General features: G+C 45.2%; 1 protein-coding gene across 1 annotated transcript in view; it reads right to left on the bottom strand.

Annotated features, from left to right (window-relative positions):
* LOC149455744 (adhesion G protein-coupled receptor F5-like) overlaps nucleotides 1-19,889 on the bottom strand; it is a 180,071-nt gene that overhangs the window by 68,597 nt on the left and 91,585 nt on the right. The window contains exon 10 of the mRNA XM_089685892.1: nucleotides 10,074-10,292. Coding sequence (XP_089542018.1) covers nucleotides 10,074-10,292 — 219 coding nt within the window. The remainder of the gene's footprint in view (nucleotides 1-10,073; nucleotides 10,293-19,889) is intronic.

The following is a 19,889-nucleotide window of genomic DNA, read 5'->3' as shown; positions in this document are numbered from 1 at the left end:
ACGGGTTTGGTTCTTTAGTCCTCAATGGGAACACTGCAGAAAAGCATGTATTGTATTTTCGATGCATTTTGTGTTTAAAATCTACCTAGCAACAAGAAAAAAAAAAAACACAAAATGAATCAAAAATGCGGCAAAAACGCAAGTGCAAAAATACAAAACGCAATGCAGAAATGTCTCAAACACAACCTGCATAGGTGTGAACCTAAACTTAGTCAATAATATCTGTTGGTATTAAATTCTTCATTCTGGATATAAGAATCATTTAGGGCAGGGGTCTCCAAACTTTCTAAGCAAAGGGCCAGTTTACTGTCCTCCTGGCTTTACTTGGGCTAGACTGCGCCCAGTGGGAGTAGAAAATGCCCCGACATCAGTGCCCCCCCATCATTGGTTTTAAGGGGATGAATAGTGTCCCATTGTTGATATCAATGAGAAGAATAGTAACCCATTGATGGTTTAGTAGGGGGAATGGAGCTACATCAGTTGGTGGAATACTGCCCAAGGGCCAGGTAAAGGCGTGAAGTGGGCCACATCCGGCCCCCGGGCCGCAGTTTGGAGACCACTGATTTAGGATAATTAAATATATAATCTCTGTTTGGGTTGAGGTATTGAATGAAATCCATCCTTTTTATATACAGGTAGGTTTTCTCTGACACTATTTCGGGCTAGAATCACACCTATGCAGATTGAGTTTGAGCAGTTTCTGCATTGTGTTGTGTTTTGCATTTTTGCACTTGCATTTTTTATGCATTTTTGCCGTGTTTTTTATGCCTTTTGCTATTTTTTTTCAGTTTTTTTCATTTTTATTGTTGCTAGGCAGATTTAAAATGTAAAGTGCATAAAAAATGTGGCAAAACACATGAAAAATGCAATACATGCTTTTCTGCAGCGTTTCCATTCAAGTCTATAGAACCAAAACCGCAACTTTTTGCATTTAAAAAAGTCCCTGACCCTTTCTAAAAAAATGCACCAGGTGAAAACGCACAGGTGTGAACAAGTCCCATAGGAAATCATATTAAATGGACTGTAGTGCATTTCTGCAAAACGCAAAGCACTGCAGAAAACACTTGGGTGTGAACCTAGGGTAAATGTGGTGAGGGTGAAGGTGTTTATTTATATTGGTATACATATCCATATATCAGCCTTTTTCAACCACGGTGCCCAGGCACCTCGGGGTGCCTTGAGGTATCTTAAGCGGTGCCTTGGCATAATGTCTAAAAATTGTCTAAAAATTGCCCAAATATATTCAAACCAACGGGTAGAACAGGCCTCCATTTTAGTTACACAAAGCCACATTGTGCACCATTACAACCTTCTAGTTGTCGGCATCCTGACATCCAATGACATCATCAGTTGATAAGGAGGGTGTTGGCAGCCTGCACAGCATCATTGTTTGACCCTCCCTTGCCCCTCACTGTCAGTACAGGATCACATTAGCTCAGTGAGGGAGAAGAGAAACATTGGAATACTAGTCAGTACCAGTGTGCAAAAGTGTATTTGCTTTCTCACATTGGGTGTCCTACGCATATGGATGTTGCTGCATTATATAAAACTATTAGAATAGTTTTTTACATTTTAGAATGGGGTTCCTCAAGACTGTCCACAATTTTGAAGTGTGCCTTGGGACTGTCCATAATTTTAGAGGGTGCCTTGGCATTGTCCATGATTTTAAAGAGTGCCTTGACTAAAACAAGTTTGATAAACACTGCCATATATGATAATTATGAATTAATTTTTCAATAAAGATGTATTTTTTCATATTTGAAGGCTCCTTAATCCTAATGTCCCCCCTTTTTTATTATTGCAAGGAGGAATGTAGCACTACTCACATGAACTACTAAATAAAAGTGCATAAATAATAACAATATTAAATAGTGTATCAAAATAAGTGAACAAATATTGAAACAAATATTGAACTAATATAGTGCCAAATCAAGTGGAATCATGCAAAATAAAACTTATCAAGTGACACTACTATATGTGGACAAGCCTAAGAACTCAGCAGTGATAGCGATAAATATTAATTCATGTTTCCAACTGTAAAGAATACAATATATATGCTCACATTCAAAAAAAAGTATTGACTCATAAATTAATTATATAAATATCCCAAAAAATTGAGCAAACGTGTACATCAACACACACATGTAACTACAAATACCCCATTAAGTGACCAAACAATCAATACAATCAATGTGTATAATAGTGAACTGCAAAAGTGCAACCGCAAACAACACAAAAAATATATCTAATTCTGTGCTCATAAAGTGGAAAAACACATAGATGACCACACTCGGATGAAACACTTGTACTTATATTTATGTGAACAAGTGGGTAGATGGTTGACAGATGATAATTCGACCACCGACTAGATCAGCCTCTCACCTCAAAACTTCGACCCTTGCAGGTCAAAGCGCTCAATTGGATCCCTCTCGAAGATCCTCTAAGTTTGCTGTCACTCCAAACAGATCAGCTCCCACCGCACACAAATCTCCCTTTAGGGGTCAGCACACCAATATTGGCTCCTGTGACAAATACTGTGCTAGCATCTCATTCAAAAACATAAAACACATGCTCCCATTGTGCAGTATGTTTATTGCCAATAATAGGACAGTAACAAGTAAATTGCGCACTCACATCAAATGTTAGAAATCACAGCCCCAAACCCATGCTTATTGGATGTATGGAATATACATGGGTGTACAAGGGAGTACCAAGATGGCCGCCACGCTGGAAGTGCGTCACTACATTTTTTTGAATGTGAGCATATATATTGTATTTTTTGTTTTAATGTGAGCATATATATTGTATTCTTTACAGTTGGAAGCATGAATTAATATTTATCACTATCACTGCTGAGTTCTTAGGCTTGTCCACATATAGTAGTGTCACTTGATAAGTTTTATTTTGCATGATTCCACTTGATTTGGCACTATATTAGTTCAATATTTGTTTCAATATTTGTTCACTTATTTTGATACACTATTTAATATTGTTATTATTTATGCACTTTTATTTAGTAGTTCATGTGAGTAGTGCTACATTCCTCCTTGCAATAGTTTAACATGATCACTGGTATATGATTTAATGTTAGCAGCGGTTTCTATTTAGGTTGCTCAGGCCATTTGTTTTTGAGCGTGGGCGGTTCACACCATTATTGTTAGCCCCCTTTTTTATTGCTTTTCCCATCGGTTTCTTGTAGAACATAATGATAATAGGATCAGCCCATAGTGGGAGTGACTGCTGATTTAAAAAAACTTCATATTTGAATCAATGACAGTTTTCCCCTATTTTTATTTTTGCATTTGATTATATAAGGGTGCTACATTTAGCAGAAGAAGACTAGAACCCCTACCATGGGGCATGCCCATGTACTTACAGTATGTCCTTGCGGACCAAGTAATACTATGGGGGTTATTTACTAAAGCCGGAGAGTGCAATTCTGGTGCAGCTCTGCATAGAAACCAATCAGCTTCCAGGTTGTTTGTCAAAGCTTAACTGAACAAGCTGAAGTTAGAAGCTGATTGGCTGCCATGTACAGCTGCACCAGATTTTGCACTCGCCAGCTTTAGTAAATCAACCCCTATGTGACATTCAATTGAGGACATCCTGTAGCAAAAATAGAGTGATGAAATTATCCTGAGAGACATTCACCCTCACTTCCTATCCTGCTGACAACATTTATTAGACAGGAACTGAAAATCTTCAAAAGCAGAGAGAAGTAAAATGCTTTTCTTTCATAGAGGGTGGCAAGAATTCTTTTTAGTTTTCAGTTTTTGTCTTTGTACATTGCCTACTGAAACCATTGCAAGCAGGACAGGAAGAGGGGGAATCTTTATAATGGAGCCCGGGATAGCAGTAAAATCCTGGTGAGGATCTAATCCTACCCCACTCTATCCAAAACTAGAAAATACGTATTTGTCTAGACATACACTTTAACCACTTGCCTACCAGGCACTTATACCCCCTTCCTTACCAGGCCAATTTTCAGCTTTCAGCGCTGCCGCACTTTGATTGACAATTGCGCGGTCATGCAACATTGTACCCATATGAAATTTTGATCATTTTTTTCTCACAAATAGAGCTTTCTTTTGGTGGTATTTAATCGCCACTGGGCGCTTTACTTTTTGCGCTATAAATTAAAAAAAGGTGCAAAAAATTTGAAAAAAAAAAAAAAGTTTATTTGTTTCTTTTATAAAATTTTTCAAACAGGTATTTTTTCTCCTTCACTGATTTGCGTTGATGAGGCGGCACTGATGGGCACTGATAGGCGGCACTGATGGGCACTGATAGGCAGCACTAAAGGGCACTGATAGGCAGTACTAATGAGGTGGCACGGATAGGCGGCACTGATAGACAGCACTAATTAGGGGTCACGGATAGGCGGCACTGATATGCAGCACTGATAGGCGGCACTGATAGGTGACACTGATGATGGGTACTGATAGACGGCACTGACTGGCATCACTTCTGGGCACTGACTGGCGGCACTGACTGGCACAACCCCTGGGCACTGACTGGTGGCACTGACTGGCAGCACTGCTGGGCTGCACTGGTGGGTGGCACTGGTGGGCAGCACTGGTGGGTGGGCACAGGTGGGTGGCACTGGTGGGCACAGGTGGGTGGCACTGGTGGGCACAGGTGGGTGGGCACAGGTGGGTGGCACTGCTGGGCACAAGTAGGTGGCACTTCTGGGCACAGGTGGGGGCACTGCTGGGCACAGGTGGGTGCACTGCTGGGCACAGGTGGGGGAACTGCTGGGCACAGGTGGGGGCACTGCTGGGAACGGGTGATCGGGGCTAGTGGGCGCACTGCTGGGCGGAACTTGCGGGTGTCACTGCTGGGCACCGATCATCAGTGCCCTGATGATCGGTGCCGATCCCTGCTCTGACAACTGCCGGTTCTCGGCAGTACTTTCCTCACGATCTGACAGCGTGAGGAAAGTGCAGCCGAGAACCGGCACTTGCATTTCCCTGTGATCAGCGTGTCATTGGACACCGCTGATCACGTGGTAAAAGGCCGGTGGGATCGGCCTTTCACCACATCTCGTGATCAGCTGTGTCCGTAGGACACAGCGATCACGGAGATCGCCGGGTGCGCGCCCCCTGGGGCGCGCAGGAGAGGGCGTTCTGGGAGGACGTCATATGACGTCCACTCAGAACTGGCCGGCCGCGGTGAAGCCGTCATTCGGCTATGCGCGGTCGGCAAGAGGTTAAAGGACAAGTCCATTGCCCTCACTAGCCCTCCTAGGTTCTTCTGAAATAAAACCTTTCCACCCCAGGTACTTACCAAAGAAAGACAGATGCAGCTTGCGCTGAGTAATGGCCTAGCTTATAAAACCCTGCTGAAAGTCTCAGCAATGCTGGTCACACAAAAAGCCGTCACATCTCCAGTTTTGAGAGATGGCCCTATATAACTCTAACTGCTTACTGCATGGCCAGTGTTGAAGAGAAGTACTGGAAACAATGTCATGGCTTGGTGCAAGTTATGCCTGTCTTCCTGTAGTAAGAAAGCAGCTGGGGTGGGGGTGTTAAGATTTAATAAAGCTCTGGAGAGTGAAGCATGGCAGATTAGTGTAGCTTTCATTGGAAGTGCATTTTTGCTTTAAAAGGTGTTCATCTTTTAAAAAAAAAATCATAAATACACATTTTTTAGGTAAAAAAATGTGCATTTACTATTTTTTGTAGAAGCCTGGGAAGCATTGCAACAGAAATCAGCAGATCGCGGATGCAATGTAGGGTTCCTGCAGACTGTAAGTGTAAGTTGTCTGCTCATACCTCATTTGGGCACGCAGTTACACAATGACAGAAGAATCAATAAACTACATTGAGTGCTGCTTAGTGCCCTGGTAGTGTATTGAGAACTATAAGCCATCAGCCGCAAAGGCTATCAGTACTTGTAGTTCATTCATTCACAGAACTCTGTGAATTAGTGACATGGCCATGTGGGCACGCTCTTTTCAAATTGTGACCGGGGTGCAGGTTGAAGATCCCCAGCCCACTGTCATAGCGAATCAGGGAGACGCTGCAAGAGCTGGAACATGTTACATGTTCCACCCTAAAAATGTGTGGAACATGTAACATGTTCCCAAAGGTGAACTTATCCTTTAAAAGGGACCTGGTCACTAACGTAAAAAAAAAAAAAAATACAGGTAAAAACACAGAAAATCAAGTATTTTAATTGCTTACTGACGTTTTTTTCCATACATAATGTCATATTTTTATTCCTCTGTTGTGTGCCTTTGAACTTGTTAGAAAATTTGACTATTCCAGATAGAGTGAATTCTGTAGCACACCCCTCTCTGTGTACATCATAGATCTCTTCTCTTCTTGAAGTGTCTAATTACTGTCTGTGCTGGCCCAGCATCTCCACCCCTCCCTTTATCTCCCTATATAACCTTATATTCAGCAGTTGGGAGAGAGGAACCTTACAGATTGTCACTTGAATGACAGCTCTGGGTCTGCTGACATTACATTGAAGATAGGGGCCCCCAGCAACAGTCAAAAATCTGTTAAATGTCTACACAAGGAAGGCCTTTACTGGTAAATAACATGCCTAACATACAGTATGTTACACACCTATATAAACTTATTGGATGATTTTTGCTGAAATAAATGGCTTGGTGACAGGGCCTCTTCACTAAAACATCTGCTGGTACAACTGCTCAAGCACCTCTGGTGGTGTTTTTTTTTTATTTTGACCCTTCCATTTCCACCACCCCACGCTACCGCATAAACTGCCTCTACATTACCACGTCTGCTGCATAAACCTGAGGGATTTTTTTTCTATCCATCCATGAGTTCTAACCACCACCCTAATATCTCTTCTGAGGACCTAAATCTGGGTCCCCGAAAGGTAACAAGTGCGACTACTCACTTCCTGCGCGGAGATGTTCTCCACATGTCACATTGGAAGGTTGTATTTACCATACATTTTGGTTACTTGCAACCTTACCAAATGTAAGTGCTTTTCACATTTGTCAAATCATCACACTTCTAAAAACTCTGTGCATTTACAACACTATAAGGCTCTCCTGTCTTTCGTCATTTTCTCTTTTTCCGGAGAGAATGGCAGAGTTTGTGTAAAAAGGAAAGAATTTCTTCCAGATCTGTACACTAATCCTGTGTGGCTCTTTTCCTCTGTGCAGGAGCTTCCTGTAATACAGACCGGTCACTGCTGCTCTCTTCCCTTGTACAGAGTGACTGGACTTGTCTCCACCCCCTCCTGTAGCTTTCTATAGACAGCCTACAGTGGGTGGAGCCTGCTGGGCCCCTCTGATGGCTCTGCTCTTTGCACGGACTATGCACAGAACAGTGATGATGTCGCTGCTATATTTACAAGGTTTTTCAAAGACATTTGGTGCACACTAAGTAGATTTACATTCCTTGTGATTATTGTGGAATATACACTATATTACCAAAAGTATTGGGACGCCCACCTTTACATGAACTTAAATGGTATCCCAGTCTTAGTCTGTAGAGTTCAATAATGAGTTGGCCGACCCTTTGCAGCTTCAACTCTTCTGGGAAGGCTGTCCACAAAGTTTAGGAGTGTTTCTATGGGAATGTTTGACCATTCTTCCAGAAGCACACTTGTGAGGTCAGGCACTGATGTCGGAAGAGAAGGCCAGTCTCTTCTCTAATTCATCCCAAATGTGTTCTATTGGGTTGAGGGGGTTGAGGTCAGGACTCTGTGCAGGCCAGTCAAGTTCCTCCACCCGAAACTCGCTCATCCATGTCTTTATGGACCTTTCTTTGTGCAATGGTGCGCAGTCATGTTAGAACAGGAAGGGGCCATCCCCAAACTGTTCCCACAAAGTTGGGAGCATGAAATTGTCCAAAATGTCTTGGTATGCTGACGCCTTAAGAGTTTCCTTCACTGGAACTAAGGGGCCAAGCCCAAACCCTGAAAAACAACCCCACACCTAACCCCCCCCCCAAACTTTACACTTGGCACAATGCAGCCAGGCAAGTACTGTTCTCCTGGAAATTGCCAAACCCAGACACGTCCATTGGATTGCCAGACAGAGAAATGTGATTCGTCACTCCAGAGAACACGTCTCCACTGCTCTAGAGTCCAGTGGCAGCGTGCTTTACACCATTGCATCCAACACTTTTCATTGCACTTAGTGATATAAGGTTTGGATGCAGCTGTTTGGCCATGGAAACCCATTCCATGAAGCTCTCTAAGCACTGTTGTTGTGCTAATCTGAAGTCCACACAAAGTTTGGAGATCTTTAGCTATTGACTCTGCAGACAGTTGGTGAATTCTGTGCACTGTGCACTTCAGCATGTGCTGACTCTACTCTGTCATTTTACGTGGCCTACCACTTCATGGCTGAGTTGCTGTTGTAGCCAGTTGTTTCCACTTTCTTATAATCCCACTAACAGCTGACCGTGGAATATTTAGTAGCAAGGAAATTTCATGGATGGACTTATTGCACAGGTGACAACCTATCACGATACCACGTTTGAATTCACTGAGCTCCTGAGAGCGATCCATTCTTTCACAAATGTTTGTAGAAGCAGTCTGCATGCCTAGGTGCTTGATTTTATACACCTGTGGCCATGGAGGTGATTCGAAAACTTGAATCCAATGATTTGGAGGGGTGGCCCAATACATTTGGCAACATAGTGTATATAAATGAAAGTTTTTGTGACCGGAGTTGACCTTTAAACCTTTTTTCTTTCTTTTGGATTTGTTCGTCATGTTTATTTTAGTGTTGCATTTCAAATATGCAACAAATGATCAGAAAATGTTTTTATTTCGTTAGTAAATAACATTGCAATGGTTTATACCAGAAATGTTATTTTTATGGTCATTATAAACAAGACACTAACACATAGGGATCTATTTATTAAAAAAAAATGTAGGATGATTGTGATAAGAATTCATCCACCTTTAATGAATTCTGACCGCATTCAGTTTAATATTGTACATGCCTGTAATCGTCCATTCCATGATGCCCCATTTTTTTCAGAATGGATCTCCAATCCCAGAGGATGCCATTTTTGGGAACCCCGTCGAGTGGAGTCTGAGTGTGATGTCATCACGCACTGCTCATTGCTAACACTGCGGCTGAGCATTCTTATGTTTTACTGTTTATTCCCATCTACCTGATGTAAGTGCAATTTTATTAATAAAGTGAAGCTTGATTTTATTGCACTATGAGGCTTCTCCCTTTATGCTTTATATATAAGTTTGCGGTGAGCGATATTTTAGATCAAAGGCTGCTATTGGGCTCAGCCAGATATCCCATCGATGCACTTACATAATCAGCTGATGGTTTGACAGTGAGGGTGCCAGCCTTAGGTTTTGATTCAAGCGCTTGCAATCTCTATAACTTGAGATCATCTCCATTTGGTAAGAGGCCGCTTTACTCTTTAAGGGGCACACTTTGGGTGCTGGAGCATCTTTTTGAAGAAGTTTACAAACACTGAGAACTTTTTGTCACTGTTTTGGACTAATCTTGATATGAACTTTTGTTAGGTGATATTTATTATATATGAATCGTGTTATTATTTTATGTATTTTTTTGCACTTTTTGGCAATTTGTTCATTTATGTTTTAAAGGGACAGCACACTGTTTGTTCTCCATTTGTCACTTATATGTAGTATTCAAGATATATGTGTTGCAGCAGTTGCTATTATTCAGTTTGTTATTTTTGTCTAAGGGCAACGAGGTTTATATATACATTTGTTTTTGAAATACCCCAGTCAGAAGAAATACTGCATTGTGGCCATTAGATGCCGCTGACAATGATAGGAAATCACCATTGAAGCCTATGGGTGTTGTCACTGATCCAGGCATTAGCAGCCATTGTCGAGTCTCTTTTCCCCTGCAGCCAGTGCTGGTTGACACAGGAGAGATCATGTGACCTGATTAGAGTGGGCTGAAAAGAGGTAAGTACAACCTTCTTACAAAGGTTAGTCAAAATAGGTGTTCGTTGGTGAAGGGAGCAGTTTTAAGATTAATTAGGTATATCCTTGCTTGATGTGCATTCCAAACCAACAGGTAGAGCAGAGACACTGCTGAAAAACATGTCGCGCACATCACATATGACATTTATACTTACCACGTGTAGGCGAGGTGCCATTTGTGAAGGTTATACGGTAACTAGAGAAATCAGAGTCAGTTACACAGCATGATAATTTCTGTAGGTTATCACAGCTTGCTAGAACTGTTGTCAAAGGGGAAACAGATATCGCTTCTTTTTTAGGCAAAGGTACAATATTCACTGTGACATTGTCAGATGTGGGAAGACTCCTCTGTTGGGCAATACAAAAGTAGGTGCCTGTAGAGAGCAAAACAGAAAACAAGTCAGGTTTGTACCTCACATGTTCCCGCAAAACAGATATATAGCGGAGAATTCAGTAAAGCATTTATGACACATTTCTAATAGGATCCTTTCAAAACAACCTGCACCCATTTCAGGCAAGCCTTGTGACAGCTTTCCGACATGTGTGACAGATTCAGGTATTTCTTAGTACTGCCACTTTAAGAACCTGCTGCTATGGCTGATACAGATTAAAAAACAATTATCACCAATTCTCTGATTAGGAAACTGGTGGTAATTAAAGGGTTAGTTCAACTTTACCAAAAAACTGCCTATGCAGATAAGGGGTATCTGTAGATAAAAACAAACTGTTCAGCTTTGACCAAAGTTGAATAATACCCCTACTATAGGTGTAAGGACTTTTTTTAGTTCCACCCCCAACTGCCCATGTGAAAGGAGCATTTGGGAGGGCTGACAATATCATGTAAGAACTTTAAGGCCCCATGCACATGGGACATTTCTGAACGATGGAAACTGACTGCTGGAAAACGTAGGTTAAAAACCGTCTGTATATGCGCGTTTGCATAACGCGTTTATGTTCGCTTGCGTTTAGAATCGTTTTTAAAGATAAGCACAGGAGAACCTCCCAAATGCCCAGAATGCACTGAAAAGTGGTAAATTATTAACTATACAGTACCTCCTCCTCAAGGGCCCCTCCCCCTCCGCGGCTCAACAAAAGGTTTCTGAGGAAAGCGGGTATGAAAAGCGTGGAGGAGGGCAGGAGCATGGACATCTGCGGAAGGAACCCAGGAACGCTCCTCGGGACCATAACCGCGCCAATAAACCAGGAACTGTAATCAACCGTGCACCAATCGAGAGTCCAGGATCCGGCTCACCTCATACTCCTCATGACCGTCAACCCGGATGGGACGGAGCCGAGGCAGAGAGGTAGTGAAGCGATTGCAGATCAGAGGTTTCAACAGGGATACATAAAAGATATTGGAGATCCGCATCCCAGGCGGAAGGGCAAGGGCATAGGCCACCGGATTCATCTTGCGGAGAATGCGAAAAGGACCGACAAAACGGGGAGCTAGTTTGGGTGTGGGCACCCGAAGATTGAGGTTGCGAGTAGACAACCACACCCGATCGCCGACCTGGTATGAAGGAGCGGGCAACCATCTGCGATCAGCCTGGAACTTCTGGCGCTGAGTCCTTCAAGGCCCTCTGGATCTGCCCCCATGAAGAACGCAGGGCAGCAAGATGGTTCTCCACAGCCGGAATGTCCTGTGGTGAGAACCTCTCAGGTAATACCGTGGGTTGGAACCCATAGTTGGCCATGAAAGGAGACATCCCGGAGGAGGAGTTGACCGCCGAGTTCCTGGCAAACTCTGCCCAAGGCAGGAGATCGGCCCAATCGTCCTGATGGTCCGAGATATAACACCGAAGGAATTGTTCTAAGGCCTGATTGGAACGCTCCGCAGCCCCATTGGACTGCGGGTGGTAGGCTGAAGAAAAGGAGAGACTAATACCCAACTGGGAGCAGAAGGCGCGCCAGAATCTGGACACGAACTGACTCCCGCGGTCCGAGACAATCACCTTAGGCAACCCATGCAGGCAAAAAATCTCCCTGGAAAAGACCGTGGCCAAGTTCTTGCGCTGTTGGTAATTTCCTGAGTGGAATGCAATGGCACATCTTGGAAAACCAATCGACGACCATGAGGATGACCGTATGACCCCGAGACACCTGGAGGTCTACAATAAAGTCCATACCTAGGTGTGGCCAAGGACGCTCCCCATTGGGAATGGGTTGCAGAAGACCCAAAGGGAGATGCCGTGGAGACTTATTCTGGGCACAGATCGAACATGCCACTACATAAGAGGCAATGTCGGCACGGAGGGTTGGCCACCAGAATAAGCGAGAGACGACTCAGCACAGCTGGTTCTTCCCCGGATGCCCGGCAGTTTTGGCGTTATGGTAGGTACGCAGCAGGCGGGTGCGCAATCCCTCGGGTACGAAACATCTACCCTCCGGCCTCCCGGGAGGAGCGTCAGTTTGAGCCGCCAAAATCTGCTCCCCAAGAGGAGAGGTCAGACTGGTGCGAATGGCAGCCAGGATCTGATCTGGAGGTGTAACTGAGTGTCAGAGCCTGGGATCTGCTGGTGTACCTATACTGCTGGTTTCAGGTAAGCCTTTTACTGCTATAGCAACTGGTCTCTGAACCTGACCTTATATCGTGACAGAATAATCTGGCCCAAACATGGAGGCCGCTATAGCAAGTGTTGTGAATCCTCTTAGGCAGCAAATTGCTGAGCTGCAGGAATTTGGGGTTACCCATCAGGAAAAAGTTGCCAAACTGGAAAGCATTGTGGATAGGCAACAGGGAGAGATTCAGGCTCTGCAGAGGCAACTGCTGAACCGTGATGATCCTAGCTCACATATGCCCCAGCCCCAACCATCTAAGTTTAATGGAGACCGCCGCCAATACAGGGGTTTCCTTAATCAATGTCGCATATATTTTCAAATGTACCCTGCTGCGTTTCCTTCAGAGAAAAAGAAGGTAATGTTTATTATTGGGCTTCTTACTGGGGAAGCTTTAGCTTGGGCCTCCCCTTATATAGAGCAAAACCATGGCATTCTAAATAATTTTGATACCTTTTTGACCGCGATGAATCAGGTTTTTGATGATCCCAACCGTTGTGCTTCTGCCGAAGCAAAATTACATAGTCTAAGGCAGGGTAGACGCTCGGTCGCTGAATACACAGCTGAGTTCAGAAGTTGGGTTGCAGATACCACTTGGAACCCTGCAGCACAAAAGAGCCAGTTCCGCCAAGGGCTTTCTGAACAGGTAAAGGATGAGCTTGCCAGAGGTGATACTCCTAATGATCTTGAGGAATTCATCCAATTGTGTATCCGAATCGATCAAAGACTTACAGAAAGGAGAAAGGAGAAGCTGGGAATACTTGGAAGTAATAGGGGCATGCATCTCTCTGCTAGTCCATTTGTTCAGCAGGATTCAAGAGTCTCTCTGGGTTCTAACACTCCTGAGCCTATGCAGGTTGATGTAATCAAGAGATCCATCTCCATTCAGGAGAAAGAGAGAAGACGTTCAGAGAATTTATGTCTATATTGTGGGGATTCTGGTCATTATGCAATTAATTGTCCTAACAAGGTTAAAAGAACTATTGCTGTGACTGATATGATTGAGCCTGAACACATAAACTCCATAAGCCAGTCGGTCTCCCCGCTGATTCCTGAAGAGAATAAGGTGAACTCCCTGCTTTCTCATTTTGTTATCCCCATTAAATTGGTATCTGAGGGCCGTGAAATTTCCTGCTCTGCTATGCTGGATTCCGGGGCTGGGGGGAACTTTATGGATATGGAGTTTGCTCACAACCATGGTATTCAAGCCAGAAACACATTTACCCCTATTGATATGGAGACAGTAGATGGATCACCTTTATCTTCAGGACCTGTTACCCATAAAACGGTTCCCCTGGTACTGCTGTTTGAGGCTGACCATAGTGAGACTATCAGCTTTCAGCTGATTACGTCACCCAAGTTTCCTATCATCCTAGGCATTCCTTGGTTCTCCACTCACAATCCTTCCATCAATTGGGGAGCTCGGACTATAGATTTTACGTCCCCCCCCTGTGAAAAACATTGCAAAAAACCTTGCCTACCAAGTTCATCACCAACCAAGGAAGCGCAAGGTGACATAGTGGCTACCCAGTCATATGACAACTTGCCTACACATTACCATGAGTTCCGGGATGTCTGTGACAAGAAGAATGCAGATCAATTACCCCCTCATCGCCCATATTATTGCCCCATTGAGCTGCTCCCAGGGGCAGAAATACCTTTTGGTCGCCTTTTCAACCTGTCGGAACCCGAATTAAAAGTACTCAGGGTGTGGATCAATGAGAACTTGGAGAAGGGCTTTATTAGACACTCAACTTCTCCTGCGGGGGCAGCCCTGTTCTTCATTGAAAAGAAGGACTCCACCTTGCGTCCATGCATTGACTACAGAGACATGAATAAGATCACTATTAAAAACCGCTATCCATTACCCTTGATCTCTGAAATGTTTGAAAGACTTCGTTCTGCCAAGATCTTTACCAAACTTGACCTACGAGGGGCATATAACCTTGTCCGCATTCGTCAAGGAGACGAATGGAAGACTGCCTTCAGAACCAGGTATGGGCATTTCGAATCCTTGGTGATGCCATTTGGACTTTGCAACGCCCCTGCAACGTTTCAACATTTTATCAACGATGTTTTTCGTGATCTGTTGGACCAATTTGTAATTGCCTATCTGGATGACATTCTTATTTTTTCTGATAATTGGGAGGAGCACCGCAAACATGTTTGAATGGTCTTTGAAAGATTAAGGCAGAATAGACTTTACATCAAATTGGAGAAATGTGAGTTTGAACAAACCCAGATCCAGTTCTTAGGCTATATCATTTCTCCAGAAGGAGTGAGCATGGATCCCGAGAAAATCAAAGCAGTGGTAGATTGGTCAGCACCAGGAAATGTTAAGGAGATTCAACGTTTTGTCGGGTTTGCCAACTTCTACAGAAAATTCATAAGAAACTTTTCTAAAGTGATAGCTCCAATCACACAGCTGACAAAAAAAGGGGTACCCTTTGTATGGACTTCTGACGCACAGGCTGCGTTTGAAAAGCTGAAGACTCTGTTCACTTCTGCACCAATTTTGGTACATCCCGACCCTGAACTACCCTTTATAGTGGAAGTGGATGCTTCCAATTCTGCCGTGGGAGCGATCCTGTCTCAGCGAAGTGGTGAAAAGATGCAGCTTCATCCTTGTGCCTACTTTTTCCCGTCTGATGTCCTCAGCCGAAAGAAATTATGACATTGGGAATAAAGAGCTACTGGCAATTAAGGAAGCCTTTTCTGAATGGAGGCATCTGCTAGAAGGGGCCAATCATCCTGTAACTGTTCTCACTGACCATAGAAATCTGGAATTCATTCGCTCGGCCAAGAGATTGTCTTCCAGACAAGCACGCTGGTCTTTATTCTTCTCAAGATTCAATTTTGTTATATCATATCGACCTGGATCGAGGAATGGTAAGGCCGATGCCTTATCAAGGATGCTGTCTGAGCCTCCCCAGGAGGGCGATTCCGAATGTTCAATCCTAACGCAAAAGAACTTCCTGGGGGCCACAAGTGCAAAGACATTCTTGAGCCTCCTCAAAGAGGGGTATGAGAATGATCCACTTCTCAGGGATCCTCCTAGGGACATAAACCTTGAGTACAAGAATGGCTTTTGGACTCTAGCATATCGTCTCTATGTACCTTGTCTGCTCGGGTGGAAGTCCTCAAATTAGTTCATGACTCCAAGCTGGCAGGACACTTTGGGATTTCAAAGACTGATGACCTTCTGTCACGTTCCTTCTGGTGGCCCAGTTACAAGAAGGATATCAAACGCTACGTGGCCTCTTGTTTGACGTGCGCACGTCATAAGACACCCCGAGCTTCTCCTTTGGGGTTACTCCAGCCACTTCCTGTTCCATCGAGACCTTGGGGGTCAATTTCTATGGACTTTGTGGTCGAATTGCCTCCCTCAAAGGAAATGACTACTATCTTGGTAGTCGTCGACCGCCTTACCAAAATGGCTCATTTTATACCTGTCAAAGGGGTACCTTCTGCCGAACAAACTGCAGAGTTGATTATTCGAGATGTTTTTAAATTACATGGAATTCCTGATGATGTGGTATCTGATAGAGGAGTACAGTTTACATCGAAATTTTGGAAAAGCTTTTGTTCAGCCTTAGGGGTAACTGTTAACCTATCCTCTGCTTTTCATCCACAGTCTAATGGTCAGACAGAGAGGACCAATCAAACTTTGGAACAGTACCTTCGGTGTTTTGTCAGCTATCTTCAGGATGACTGGGTGGACTATTTACCTACGGCAGAGTTTGCCTATAACAATGCTAAACATAGCTCCACCTCCCAAAGCCCTTTTTTGCTCAATATGGGGTATCATCCAGTTTTTATTCCGGAGCTCCCTATCACAATTCAGATTCCTGCTGTTGCCAACAGATTAACTACCTTGCAGGAGACTCAAGCGAAGTTGATCGAGACCTTGGGGGAGGCTCAGGAATGTTATAAAAGGGCTGCCGACAGTCATCGCAGATCACTTCCTACCTTTCATGTGGGTGACAAGGTTTGGCTATCTACTAAAAATCTGAAGGTTCATGTTCCATCTGCAAAGTTGGGCCAAAAGTTTGTGGGACCTTTCCAGATTTCTGCTCAGATTAACCCAGTCGCCTTTCGCTTAAAACTTCCTGACAGTATGAGGATTCACCCTGTGTTTCATGTATCACTTTTAAAACCATTTCATGAAAATCCTTTCTCTGGAAGAATTCTTCCTCCTCCTCCTCCTGTTGAGGTACAGAGTGAAGAAGAATATGTGGTGGAGAATATTCTTGACTCTAGGATGTTTAGAGGAAAATTGCAGTATCTTGTCCAATGGGAAGGATATGGGCAAGAGGAAAATTCTTGGGAGCCTGAGGAAAATGTCCATGCTCCTAGATTGACAAGAGAATTTCACCAGAGGTTTTCTCACAAGCCTGGTCCTAAGACGTCCAGGGGACGTCCTGTGAGGAGGGGAGTACTGTCAGAGCCTGGGATCGAACCTGGTCCTTCTGCAGTGAGAGGCAATGTCTCTTCTCACTGAGCTATCTGGAATGCTGGACAGCTCCCTTGACAATTCTTGGATAATCCTGCCTTATGCCTTGATTACTCTTGAACCTTGAACTCCTTGCTCCTCCCATGAACTTCCTTATAAAAGCCATGTCCATGCACTTCCTCCTTGCCAGATTATTGTGCCTTTCCAGCCAATATCCCGCTACTGTTCCTGCTGCTGTCTACACCTCCGCTACTGACCTTTGGCTTGTTCCTGACCACGATTTCGTCTCATCCTAACGTACTACGATTGATCTGCTACCATTTGTGACCGACCCTTGGCTTGTGACTGACTCTGCTTTCGTCTGATCCCTAACCTGTTGATCCGCTATTGGTTCCCAGTCTGCTCATTCCCTGGTGGGGTGATCCTGAGATCTGCGACCTGGTATTAACACGCAGCCCAATCCATCTCCACCATTAGGAGCTCTGGTGAATACTGGTTAATACTTAGACCCCGCACCTCAGGTGAGCCTGCGTCATTCCCAGGGGGATCTGCTGGTGTACCTATACTGCTGGTTTCAGGTAAGCCTTTTACTGCTATAGCAACTGGTCTCTGAACCTGACCTTATATCGTGACACTGAGATTGGCTCAGAGTCCTCCCTGGACAACTCAGAGTATTGCCGTGATAACGCATCAGCCCTGACATTCTTGGAACCAGGCAAATATGAAACCACATAGTTGAAGCGTGACAAGAACAGAGCCCATCTGGCCTGGCGCGGTGTCAATCTCTTGGCCTCCGAAAGATAAGTCAGGTTCTTGTGATCGGTAAGAATGAGGACCGGAACCGCGGAACCCTCGAGCTGGTGCCCCCATTCCTTGAGAGCCAGAATGATGACCAACAACTCCCTATCTCCAATCTGGTAGTTTCACTCTGCAGAGGAAAGCTTCCTGGAGTTGAACCCGCAGGGAAGTAGGGGTCCATCGGGCGACCAACGCTGAGACAAGAGAGCCCCTACTCCCATCTCGGAAGCATCAACCTCGAGGACGAAGGGCAACCCAGGATTGGGATGAGAAAGAATTGGAGCCGAAGCAAAGACGGCTTTCAGAGCCTCGAAAGCTACGATGGCCTCGGATGGCCACTCGTGAGGGTTGCTCCCCTTCTTGGTTAGGTCAGAGAGAGGCTTTGCCAATGTGGAGAAGTTCCTAATGAACTTCCGATAGTAGTTGTCAAAACCCAGAAAGCGCTGAATGGGCCGAAGACCATTGGGACGAGGCCACTGCAGAACCGCCGCAACCTTCTGAGGGTCCATGGAGAATCCCTCCGCGGAAATGATGTAGCCCAAAAAGGCAACTTGGGATCGATGGAACTCGCACTTCTCGAGTTTACAAAAGAGTTCGTTCTCATGTAATTGTTGCACCACCCGCTTGACATCCTGGATATGGGACTCCATGGAGGTAGAGTAAACCAAGATGTCATCCAGGTAAACCACCACGCACTGCTGCAACAAATCACGAAGGACATCGTTTATGAATTCCTGAAAAACCGCGGACGCGTTACACAACCCGAAGGGCATCACCAGGTATTCATAGTGCCCGGTTCTGGTGTTAAATGCGGTCTTCCACTCATCCCCCTGTCTGATCCGTACGAGGTTGTACGCCGCCCTAAGGTCGAGTTTGGTAAAGACTGTTGCTCCCTTAAGGCGGTCGAACAACTCAGAAATCAAAGGAATTGGGTATGCATTCTTAATGGTAATCCGATTGAGACCCCTATAATCGATGCAAGGCCTCAATTCCACACCTTTCTTCTCTACGAAAAAAAAACCTGCTCCTGCTGGGGAAGTAGACTTACAAATGTGCCCCCGGGAAAGCGCATCCACAACGTACTCCTCCATGGCCTTATTCTCCGCAACCGAGAGAGGGTACACCCTGCCATGTGGAGGAGTGGCACCAGGTTGCAAGGATATGGCGCAGTCGTAAGGACGATGAGGCGGTAAGGCACCAGCGCGTACCTTATCAAACACGTCCAGGTACTCCCCATAGTCGGTGGGCAACGCAGAGTCCGAGGAGGCACACAATACCTTAACCGGCCCACGGATGCACCCGGCCCCACACTGTGGAGACCATGAGAGAATCTCGGCTGTTTGCCAATTGAAGGTTGGATTGTGCCTCTGGAGCCAGGGATACCCCAAAACCACCGAATAGTGTGGGGAAGAAATCACCTGAAAACAGGCCAACTCCCTGTGAACAACCCCAATGGCTACCTCTATCGGCAGAGTCTCGTGGGTAACCTGCGGCGGTTGCAGGGGCCTGCCATCTATTACTTCGAGAACCAATGGGGTAGCACGAGCCTGCAGGGGAATGCTGTGCATCAAACGAGCTGTCCAAGAACAACCCACCGGCCCCAGAATCTACCAATGCCTGGGCCGTCACCGAGCCCTCCGTCCAAGAAAGGACAACGGTGATCAGTGGCTTATCCTTGCGGAACGCCGGGGACGAGGAAACTCCACCCAAGATCTGTCCCCGACATGATCTCAGGTGCGAGCGTTTTTCCGGACGGACCGGACAAGACTGCCGAAAGTGCCCACCGAGGCCACAGTACAGGCAGCGACCCTCCCGACGCCGAGCGGCCCGCTCTCCTTCGGAAAGGCGAGCAAACCCCAGCTGCATGGGCTCTCCACCAGACAAGCTATCCCCAGGAGGCGTGGGAGGAGAGGAAGGAACGGGTGGGACAGAAAACGCAGGTGCCAGTCGATTGGAAGGCCTCCACAGACGTTCCTTGAGTGAAGGCCTCTCCCTGAGCCTGGTGTCAATCAGGATCAGGAAAGAGATGAGCTCCTCCAACTCCACAGGCAGTTCCTTAGCTGCAATCTTGTCCTTCAATGTGTCAGAAAGACCATGGGAAAACGCAGCCACCAGAGCCTCATTGTTCCAACCCACCTCTGCCGCCAGGGTACAAAACTCTATG

Source organism: Staurois parvus, unplaced genomic scaffold, assembly GCF_062004578.1.
Source record: "Staurois parvus isolate SC_StPar_1 unplaced genomic scaffold, SC_StPar_1.0 ptg000388l, whole genome shotgun sequence".
Classification (NCBI taxonomy): Eukaryota; Metazoa; Chordata; class Amphibia; order Anura; family Ranidae; genus Staurois; species Staurois parvus.
Note: the sequence above shows the minus strand (reverse complement) of the source record. Positions and strands in the feature narration are given on the sequence as shown.